Source organism: Nanorana parkeri, unplaced genomic scaffold (genome assembly GCF_000935625.1).
Source record: "Nanorana parkeri isolate BGI_ZX_2015 unplaced genomic scaffold, ASM93562v1 scaffold1562, whole genome shotgun sequence".
Lineage (NCBI taxonomy): Eukaryota > Metazoa > Chordata > Amphibia > Anura > Dicroglossidae > Nanorana > Nanorana parkeri.
The window spans coordinates 249,169-260,691 of NW_017307830.1; the positions used below are offsets into that span (position 1 = coordinate 249,169).

The 11,523-nt window shown below is 46.8% G+C and overlaps 1 protein-coding gene across 1 annotated transcript; it reads right to left on the minus strand.

The window, feature by feature from the left end:
• Positions 1 to 620: 620 nt before the first annotated feature.
• RBM8A (RNA binding motif protein 8A) lies at positions 621 to 6,019 on the minus strand. The gene is made up of 6 exons (XM_018570611.1): positions 5,868 to 6,019; positions 4,973 to 5,032; positions 4,730 to 4,807; positions 3,126 to 3,262; positions 1,507 to 1,643; positions 621 to 820 (listed from the first exon to the last, which is right to left on the minus strand). The coding sequence occupies exons 1-6, from the start codon at positions 5,932 to 5,934 to the stop codon at positions 775 to 777; spliced, it is 525 nt and encodes a 174-aa protein (XP_018426113.1). The 5' UTR covers positions 5,935 to 6,019; the 3' UTR covers positions 621 to 774.
• Positions 6,020 to 11,523: the final 5,504 nt, after the last annotated feature.

Here is an 11,523-nt window from a genome sequence, read left to right on the forward strand (position 1 = left end):
CCTTGCTCACACAACGTGACCTCAGCTATGTTGCCTACCCCAGGCTTGCACAGCGTGCTCTTAACCATGTTGCCTACCCAAGGCTCACAATGTGCCCCCAGTCATGTTGCCTTCCCCAGGTCCACAGTGTGCCCCTCCACCATGTTTCCTACCCCAAGCTCATACAGTGTGTGCCCCTCGCCATGCTGCCTACCCCAGGCTTACTCAGTGTGCCCCCTGCCATGTTGTCAGCCCCACAATGTACAAGGCCCCCATGCTGCCTTCTCCAGGCTAACTGTGTACCGCCCCTCCCCCATGATGTTTACCCCAGGCACAGACAGTGTGCCCACCCCTTATATCGTCTGCCCCAGGCTCACAAAGTTTGCCCCCCATGTTGCTACAAGCAAAACACATAAGCAGGTAACATAAAAAGCCTTTATTCCGAATAGACTGTTTACAATTTTACTAAATTGTCTCCCTTGCAGACAAAGCCCTTCCACCCCCAGAAAGGATATCAAGCTGTGTTGTCTTCCGCCACAGGATCAGGTGACCTCTGAATATTTGGAGCTTAGTAGCGTCAGTCATTATTCCACCCTGGTTCAGATTTTGGAGGTCGGTTCGCTATACTTTGGGCAATCAGGATCTTCAGACCAGACTGCGCCCTTACCCTGGAGGAGGTGCACCCAGCACCTCACAGATACCCAAATTAAATCACTCTAACAAACATAGTATAATAAAAACACTAAAAGGTTCAGAACTGAAACTGATGTAGGATGAGGATGTGATGGGGAATCTTTAACGTCGTCTCCTGTCTGGACTTCTGCTCCTCCTCCGCCCGCTTCTGTAAAAGTAAAATATAAAACTTAATTGACAGCGGACTTTACTAGGCCTCAAATTCTTTTGTTACCATTTTTCCCTTTCATGACGTAAAATGCAATCCGTCAGTTTGTCCATTCATTCAGTAAAAAAGTGACAGGTTCTCTTGATTCTTTCCAAGGACACTTGCCTTTGCTGTGCTCCCCTGCAGAGCCCAGGGTCTAACCCCAATGTAAGCTCCATGTCTGGTACACATGGTCAATTACCTTATTCCCTCTCCCATTCAGCATTCTCTGCGGGTAAACCTTCCAGGTCAATGTGTTTTATATACGCAAATGATTCTCCAGCAGAGAATGTTTGGACTGGGCCCCCTCCCTGCTGGACCAACAGCACAGTTGGTAGTCACAGCCATGATGAGGCACCCCGTCCTCCCAGGCCTGCGGACAGCTTAACATTCTGTAGATACAGCCATAGCGGGATTCCCCTCTCCTCCAGGGTCTGAGGACAGCTGCAAATTGTTAATTTACAGCTATGGTTGGGCCCCCTGTCCTCCTGGGCCCGAGGACAACAGCACATAGTGTAAAAACAGATACAGCTGGGCCCAGTCGTCCCTGGCTGGCTCCACATTTAATAGTTACAGTAGAACGGGGGACAGCTCAACATTCTGTTACATCTCCCTAAATAATGAAATCTAAAGGAGACAAATCTTACCGTCTTTTTCCCTTTGGTGGTCCACGAACAAAACCCCAGTCCACGCTGACCGGCTGCCCCATAAGGTCCTGACCGTTCAAGCCTTCCATAGCTGCCAGGGCCTCTTTGTAAGTCTCGTATTCCACCAATGCGTATCCCTGCAAGAGAAAAGATCCCAATGGGTTAAAGGACTAGAATTTAGTACAATGACAACAGCGGGTTAAAGTACTTCCCTCCAGGGAAATGAAACGTTTCCCCTTGAAGTGGGGCTGGCCCTGCACTGCAAGGGTTAACTGTTCATTTGTGCCTAGGGGGCAGGAAAAGTCTGTTTTACTTTCCTATGGTAAAACAGGACTATGGAGCATGCGTTGTATATAAAGACATCAGCGGTCCGTACACCACCACAGCGAAGGGGAGAAGGGTCTGCGGGGACCAATCTAACAGCCCAGAGAGGGCCAGTGGGTGGCTTTTTCATGTCACCTAGGAATAAATGAGCAGTTAACCGTTGCAGTGAAGGAGCAGCCACAATGCAAGGGCAAACTTGATTTCCCTGGAGCTTACCCTTAATTTCTACGGATCTGAAGGCAGCTATATTGTATGCTACGGTACCATATCCACTGGTCCCTGGCGTTTAGTTCAGTAAACCAAAACTAGAAAAATCTGTGTGCAGTGCATTTCAGCCTATTTTTATATGTACCCATCTAAGTGTTTCTTCTAATGTTAACATGTGTACATCTTATTGGACCCTACCACTGCTGCTGCTGAGACCCAACATGTAAACAGTCGTGTGTAATCAGTGGCATGGTCTGAATGAGTAATTTATGCAGCATAAACACTTGCGCAGGATGACCACGGCCGTCATTGATTGAAAGTGTCATCGAGGGCTGAGGTCATCCTGCACATGTGCCACCATATAAATGACACATTCAGGGCTGAGATCGTCAGCGTCCGCTGATTACACACCATCGTTTAGGTGTCAGCCAGGGCAGCAACAACAGGGTCCAATACACTGAATTAGTCAATGAAGGCCAGGGTCATACTGCTACACAGCATCACCGGCTGAATGACTCATTCAGGGCCGACATGTACAGTGTGCAGTTGAAGGTGAAGCCCACTGATTATGAACTATTATTTATATGGTGGCCTGAGCAGTGAAAGCAAGGGCCAATACACTGAATTAGTCAGTCAATGAAGGCAAAGGTCATTCTGCACATGCACCAGCCCTGAATGACTCATTCAGGGCTGACATGTACAGTTTGTAATTGGCAGCAATACCCACTGATTACAAACTATTGTTTACATGTCGAGTCAATCACTAGGCAGTGGGGAAGTGGCCATACAACTCAGCTATACAGACTAGGCTACATCTCCGTATAGTTCAGATGCCAGCAAGATCCTGCTTAAATGTATGGGCCATATGCATGAAACCTATTTACCATACCCTAGTGCCATACAAATATACTTTGAAGTCAGGATATCCTGCAGTTTATTCTATCTTGTTTCTGTTTAAATAGAAGGCATTGTTCAGCAACTTTGACTTCCTATACATGAGCAATTAGGACCTGACACAGAGATCTGACCCTACTCCGTTCAAAATGGCTTTTGGTAAGACAGGGCAGGCGAGGTGGAATATTTCTGACCTTCAGGAAGCCTGTCCTCCGGTCCAGGTTCAGATGTACGTTTTTGATTTCTCCGAATTCCGCAAACTTATCGTGGATGTCCTCTTCTGTCGCCTCCTCGTGGACCCCGGTGATAAAGAGGATCCAGCCCTCCACAGCTGACGGGGAAAACAGAGACATTGATTACAAATGAAAGAACAAGAGATAAAATGCTCACTGTGTGGAAATCTTAGGATAAATCTAGACTCTGACACACCATAGGGTGGACTAGGCAGAGCTCTGGTGCAATCACAGGGCCAGCAGAAACTAAAGAGTACCTGTAGTGCTGGGAATAAAGGATATGCTGTGAAGACAAATAAAAGGGGATGTACTTCACCCCCATTTACATTTCCAATTATAAAGGCTTTAGGGTAGGGTGATGTTAACCCATAGCTTCCATAAAGATTAAAACCCACCCACACATAATAGCCCAGTCTCATTCCTGCCTTTAGTCCAGCACTACATTAAACATAACATTTTAGAGTACAAGTACCCTTGCCCTGCACAGGTCTCCCGTCGCCTGCCTAAAAAAAACATACTTGCCTTGCCTGATGGTACAAGTCTTCACTGTCCTGGCATAGACTTCTATGGAATGGTCTCTGATCATCTCCAGCCTCAGCACACAACCCCAAAGAAATCTTTGGGACACTAATGCACAGGGTGGTGAGGACAGTGAAGATTTGCATCAATGGATGTAAACAAACAGCCGAAGTGCGGCCGCCAGACTGAGGTAAGGGGGTAAAAAGGAGACAATTTTTTTTTTTGAAAGTGCACTTATCCTTTAACATAGCTTTTGGATTGCAACAAGATGAACTCAACTGACCACAAAAAAAAAAACAGATTGTAACAGTCCGCCCACTGCTGTTTAGACCCCTAGTATTTCCCCAAAGTCAGAGACAAGGCAGTCTGCTGCAAAACAGAAGTTCTGCCCAGCATGAGAAGACATGAGGATTTAAAAGGAAGAGCAGCAAAGAGAAGGGAAACAACCATGGATTACAGTAAGGCACACATTACAGTATTGTTTTATGTTAAAAATTCTGAGGGTTTAATGTCACTTTAAGCTCTGGGCACAGACTGGAGGAGATTGTGGTTTCTGTGATAACAGAATGAGCTGCACAAAAAAGGGGCCTCTTTTTTATTTTTTGAATAACCATTTTTTTATTTTAAAATAGCAGAGTTACATGAAACATAACAGTGTACAGCAGTATATAAGAGTGATGCATTCCAATTATAGGGCATTAAACATATATCTAGCAATATAGATGTTTCTAGAAGTTGGCTTCTAGGTTTCCCGTTATTCAGTATAATTCAATTTGGTTGCTGGGGCAGTATTTTAGATCCCTACAATAGTTATCTTGGACCAGCAAATCACTTACATTGAATCGGAAAGCACTGGTGTCATTAGCTATATACACCATTATTTTATTCCAGTCTTATATCTATTTGCATAAAAGGGGCCTCTTATGGGTACCATTGTGACAGGCAGATGCAAGATACTAATCTGGGAATGGATCGGGTGTCCCCTCTCACTATCCAACAAACTGGAAGAGGAATGGACAGTGGCTGCTCCTGGAACCCATACTTACATCTCTGAGGACCGGGCTCATCTCCATCCTGTTCTACGCTTTCGTAGTCCTCTCGGACGCGGGCACGGGACCCCTCCTCTGCGGGGAAAAAAAAAAAAGCGTCTTATCAGCCTTGCTCGAGGTAACAGCAGACATTTTTTTTTAAAAACACACATCTGAATGATCAATCTAAACGCTAGTGTGCGATTCTCCTTCCTGACACACCCGGCGTCAGCAGCAAGAAAGAGCTAAGCAAGGTCTCACCTGCACCGAATCCTCGGCCTTTCCTCTTCTTGGCCTTCTCCTTCAGCTTGTGAATACTTTCTGATAGGAAAAAAAGGGAGAAATATTTCACAGGTTAATAAACATAGCGGGATGCATTATAGGGGAGAACAAGCTGCAGCCAAACATTTCTGACAGGGTGCGGAAGATTGGAAGCCGTATCTGACTCTATCTGTGGTTTGTGTCCCCCATGCTCTCACCACTAAGGACAAACCTCTGTCATTGTCCTTAGTGGTGAGACAAGTTGTTTTACATGCTGGTTTGTGAGTGTGCCATGATGCCTTTCTACTGTACCAAGACATGCAGTATCCCCTATTATCAGCCCCCCAATAGCATGTCTGCAGGCCTAGTCTTTCCTACTGGTCCACGGGCTTTTCTAGTTCTCCTCACAGACATGCTGGCCTGCCAACACCCCTAGCCATCTCCACTGGCCCATCGATACTCCCAGCCCTTCCCCTCTCACCTGCCAATACCCCTAGCCCTCCCAACTGACGGGCCAGGTCTTATTCAAGCCCTCTCTGCTGACCTATTTGGACACCCCATCTCTCTCCCCTGGCCTGCCAGGACTTCCCAGCCATCCCCACTGCCACTCTGCAATCCTCTCCACTGGGACCCCCCCAGTCGTCCCCACTGGCCGTCCTTCATATTAGCCCCCTAATGCACCACAATGGCACCTCTAGTTCTCCCCAAATCTCCCCCCAATGTGAAAAAATGACCCGTAGCACACCCACTGGACCCCCCTAACTCTCAACAATAAGACCCGAAGTCCTCCCTCTGGACCAACAGCACCTCTCTCAAAGTCCCAATGTGATGTGTAGTCTTCCCCTATAGACCTCTCCCGTCTCCCCACATTTGGGGCTCCTGCCCCTCCTCTTACCATCCCCGTCCTCATCCATGGCGAAATCCTCCCCGCCGGCCTCATGTAGATCCAGAACATCCGCCATGATCGCTGTGTGTACTCCGAGCTTCTCCGAGAGGAAACCTGCAGGCAGCGGGAGACAAAAATCACACCACTTCCGGCGCCGCCTGATGACGTTTCTGTAGCTACGGCGAGCGGAGCGGAAGTGACGCGTATGTACGTGCGGCCACCATATTGGGCATGGCAGAGGGAGGCCTAGTACATGGGATCATTACCGTCAAAACCTAGAAAGACATACCATACAGAAATACATCCTATGATGTGGGATTAAATATTGTACTTAATATTAAATGTATTTACAAATAATTAGTTAAATACTAGCAAGTGTGCTGAAAAGTTGGGGATATGAGTGATTGGTGTGCTGGCAAGGAAATGGGGGTCAGATGTGGTGGTAAGAGTGGGGTGGCCATGGAAATCAGGCATTGGTGAGGGTGAAGTGTGATGGTAGGGCAGGGGTGGAGGGATGATGGTGGTCATCTGGACAGGAGAGGAGCAGGTGTGGTGAAAAGAGCAGGTGCGGTGATGAGAGCAGGGACGAGGAGAGGAGCAGGTGTGGTGAAAAGAGCAGGGACAAGGAGCAGGTGTGGTGAAAAGAGCAGGTGCAGTGATGAGAGCAGGGACGAGGAGAGGAGCAGGTGTGGTGAAAAGAGCAGGGACAAGGAGCAGGTGGGGTGATGAGAGCAGGGACGAGGAGAGGAGCAGGTGCGGTGATGAGAGCAGGGACAAGGAGAGGAGCAGATGCGGTGATGAGAGCAGAGATGAGGAGAGGAGCAGGTTCGGTGATGAGAGGAGCAGTGATGATAGCACGGATGAGGAGAGGAGCAGGTGCGGTGATGAGAGAAGGGACAAGGAGAGGAGCAGATGTGGTGATGAGAGCAGAGATGAGGAGAGGAGCAGGTTCGGTGATGAGGGTGTTTGTGAATCCATTTGTTATCAACCAGGTGGTCCTGCCAATAACACTATTCATGTCCAAGGGTGACAACATCCATTCCTCTCACTGCTTCTATGGAGGAGCAGCATTGTCACCCTAGGCCAGTGGTGGCGAACCTTGGCACTCCAGCTGTTTTGGAACTACAGGTCCCATGAGGCATTGCAAGGCTCTGACAGTCACAGACATAACTCCCAGAGGCAGATGCATGTTGGGATTTGTAGTTTTGGCACAGCTGGAGTGCCAAGGTTCGCCACCACTGCCCTAGGCGATGCTCATGATTTGGACTACAATCACCTCCTACTCTGTGCCTTTTCACTATACAGGGGGATGGTGTTCTGTAGTTTACAGAATATAACATTGGTAGCCCCATGCACAAGAAGTGATAACAAGGACTTGGCAATCCTGGCAGGTTCATCGGCTATTAGTCTGTGCTTGCTGAAAATGTACTTGCAAAAATCAATCTGCATTTCTATATTAAATTTCCACCAGTTCTGTCCCATTCCTAATATCCATCTAGAACAGGAGTGCCCACAATTTTTTGTGTTAAGATCTACTTTTCAAATGATGAGCTACATGAGATCTACCAACGAAAAAAAAACCTCCCTCACGCTCTTTCTCCTGGCTGTCTCTCCTTGCTCATCCTCCTGGCTGTCTCTCCTCTCTCCCCTGGCTGTCTCACCTTGCTCTCTCTTTCCTGGCTGTCTCTCCTGGCTGACCTTGCTGTATTTTGCAAACAGTGTAGTGCAACAGGCTGTGTAAACTAATATTCTTTGATGTAACACTTCAACCATCAGTATCCACCAGAAAGGTGTCAGGGAGCTTGGCTCAGCAGACTCAGGCTAATCATGTGTGCACAGCTAAATAAATATACCAAAATGGAATAAAGGGGCCGCCATTCACACCCATCGTGATCTACCAGCATCAGCTTTGAGAGCTACTGGTAGATCACGATCTACCTAATGGGCACCCCTGATCTAGAAGTTGGTAAATTTACCTATTGAAGATGTCCATAGGATGTACTTCCTCCATATGGTGACACCATTTCACTCAGCCCTGTGAATATGCACTTCCTGCGTTCACCACTTTTTCAGACAAACCATGGGGACACATGCATGTATTGCAGAGGTGTACCGAGTATGTTTGATTCCTTATTTTGCCCAGACATATACTTTATGTATATTAAAATCAACACACTTCCCTCTTAACCATCAACTGCCACATTGATGCACCCAGGAGCCGTAGAGAAGACACAGACACAGAAAAAGAGTCCACAGCTTGTCTGAAATCCGTACTTTTTATTTGTATATACAGAGATACAAAGAGATTGGCGAGTATGGATATAAAACACAGGATATTGGTCCGGGAGCAGTCGTGGAGACTTCGTTAGGTAGTAAGAAGGTATAGATATAAAGAAAAGAAGATTTATACAAGAATATAGTGTACGGCCTCCGCTCTGTACGGGAGGAGGACCGACTTATTGCTTTGTTCTAGAAAACATGGATATCGCCGAGCGACTGATACACCACCTCCTCCTCCTGGGAAATTATACAATGTATCAAGCGATCGATCAGGAAGTGCCATTTCCTGGGATCGGGCTGGAAAATGCCCACATTCACCCAAGTCATGGATATAAAAGGCGCAATTCTCCAAGCTTAACACAAGGATAAAGATCTTTATTTTAGTCATGTGACTGTCACTTTCAAACCTCATTGGACACAGCGGAAAATAATTGCTAATTGTGTGATAATAAGTATCCTTTTCCTGGTGTGTTAACTGTGTGGTTTGATGCTTCTTACCCTTGATGTAACCTAACCCACCCTCCCCTTACATCGATCCGATGGGCACAGCCTCCAGTGTTTTGTTTTATTCCACAATCACACGTCTCCCTGTCCTGGGCACACATGTGCATTAATGCCCTATGGGCTTCTATGGCCTGTTTTGAGTCCAGAGATGAATAGAGATGGTCCCATTGTAATACACAGGCACAGCTAGGACAGTTAAGATTTGCAACGCTGGATGTGCACAAGCACTGGAGGCCTCGGCCACCAGATCCGGGGTAATTATGCATCTGTGGGAGGGAGGAGAGTGGGTTAGGTCAGAGAGGCAAAAAGGATAAGTGCAACTATCCTTTAAACACAAGGATAAGGATCTTTATTTTAGTCATGTGACGGCCATTTTTAAACCTCATTGGACTCCGTTGAAAACAACTTTTTGGAAAGTAAGTATCCTTTTCCTGGTGGCTTAGCTTTGTGATTTGATCTCAAGTGTTTTCATTCCGGTCCTCGCTAACAAACGATGGCTGGCTCTGCAATTGTGCTTCTCCTAAAGCTGAAAAAAAACAAATGCCCCTTCATTGCCCCCTCACCCACAAAAAAAACCACACACACTGCAAGGGTTAAATGCGTGTTAAGTCTAGGTGTAGAGGAGTAATATGTCCCCTGCTCCTCAGTGTGGCAGGCTCACTCCGCCGGTCCCGCGAACCCTTTCTGAACCGTGGTCGCACGCTTGCCTCCTCTACATACAGTGCTGGACTAGTAGCCCTGCATTGTGTACAATGATGGCCAGGGACTACACGCAGCCCGGGGCAAAGAGGTAGGTAATACAGCCTCTTCCTCTACCCCACCCCCTTGTGTTAAACCGTTGCACTGCAGGAGAGGGGGGCCCCACTAAGTTTTTTTTTTTCATTCTAGCCAATAAAATCTTGTTCTCAAAACACAATTATGTCCAAAGGACCACTTTGTAGTGTATATGGAGCTAAAGTGCACCTGTCACCTAAATCAGCAGCGGTGGGCACCGCTTTGTTTGCCACTATGAATTCAAACTGGTTGGGTACATTCAGGAAGTGATAAGGCAGCTTCCTATCCTATTCAAAAAAAGCCACATTCCTTTAAAAGTCACTTGGATGAGATCAGTTTAATATAATCTGACCCATGAGCATCTGGACAAAGGGTTTTATATTAGAGCTGGACCCTCTGTCAGGGTTGTATCGCCATTTGTGCCCTTGCTGCGGAGGTTTCCTGCCGGGACAGGAAGTGGTGGGAAATCTCTGCAAGGATAACCCATGCAAAGACATTGGGAAAGGATAGAACGCCTGGCACTGTTTTTATTGCTATTCTTTCTCCTGATGACAGCACCCCCTTTTTCGTGTGCGGGTGTCACAGGTACGGGAAATCTCTCCAAGGATAACCCATGCAAAGACATTGGGAAAGGATAGAACACCTGACAATGATTTTATTGCTGTCCTTTCTCCTGATGATGACCGCACCCCCTTTTGTGTGTGTCACAGGTACAGGAAGTGGGGGAATTCTCCCCAATAGGGGCACAGGCCTGACTGAAATTAGCTACACCCCACTCTATCCAAAACTAAAAAAAGTGAGAGTTAGGCTTTAATGTTTTATAAACCTTGTTGGGGGTACTGTCTATTTCTGTAAACACATGGGGGCACCCCTATTTTCTCTTTTCATACGCAGACTTTTCTTCCTATTACACACATCTGTATCTTACCAACCCTCTACACCAGGGGTAGCCAAACACTGGTCCTCCAGCTGTGGTGGAACTACAAATCCCATGCAACATTCTCACAGCCAGACATGACTTCCGGAGAGAGATGCCTCATGGGATTTGTAGTGTCACCACAGCTGGAGGACGTGCGCTTGGCTACCCCTGCTCTACACTGCAAATCTACCACAGGCGTCAGACTTAAACTATCGGACCCTATACTGCCCACAATGCCCCCGACAGCCGTCCAGCATCTGATCTTTGCCAAGGCTCAGAGTCACATGACCGAGCTCAGCAGATCTTTTTTTTTTATCCATGCAAAGAAACAGGTACTCAAAGTGATTTACCACAATGAGACATCCCCTATTGATTCATGGAAAGGTTACATTTAAACAACAGGTCCACTTTAAACCCCTCCATTCTGTCTAGCACCCAGTCTTTAGTGTTCATCTCATTTCTTACTTAGCGTTAAGTACGTGAAATCAAATCTACGTCCTCTTCCGAAGCACCGCTACATCTGTATACTACATATTAAAAAAAAAAAAAAAGAAGAAACAACTTCTCTAGAAAAGCGGATTTCTGACCAAACTGTTAAGAAGATGGTCTCGCTACCATCTCAGCCCCGGAAGATGCGGCTGATCGCGGCTATCAAAATATAGAATATATATATAAAACAGTACAGGACACACGGAGCGCCGGAGTATAAAACGCTGTACAGAACGCGCTCGTACAAAGAAAATGTGCAAAAGTGTATCGTAGGCCGAGGTTACCTCATGGGGGGCAGGGGGGTGTTTCTTTTTTTTCTTCTGGTCTTTAGACGCATTCAGAGTGTCGGAATAGAAGGCGGCTGGTCCCAGCATCTGGTGACCCGTTCATGGTTGCTCTGCATGCGGACGCCAGGAAAGAGCAATGAATTCTGGGTAAATTACATTTTTACACAGCAGGTCTGAAGCTGAATGTCTCAGCCAGTATTAAAATCCATCAAGCCCACCATTAACCAAAGAGTACAAGAACTTTGATTGCTTGTGAGAATGGAAGATCTAACGTCCCACCTCTATCATATACAAAACAGTTTCAATTACCTCTTGAGGAGGAGGGGTGGGGGTGTTACCATTTCTTGGCCCTCTGTCCTGCCAATGCTGTGTCCAGGGCCACAGCATCAACCTTATTTGAGTTGCTACACAT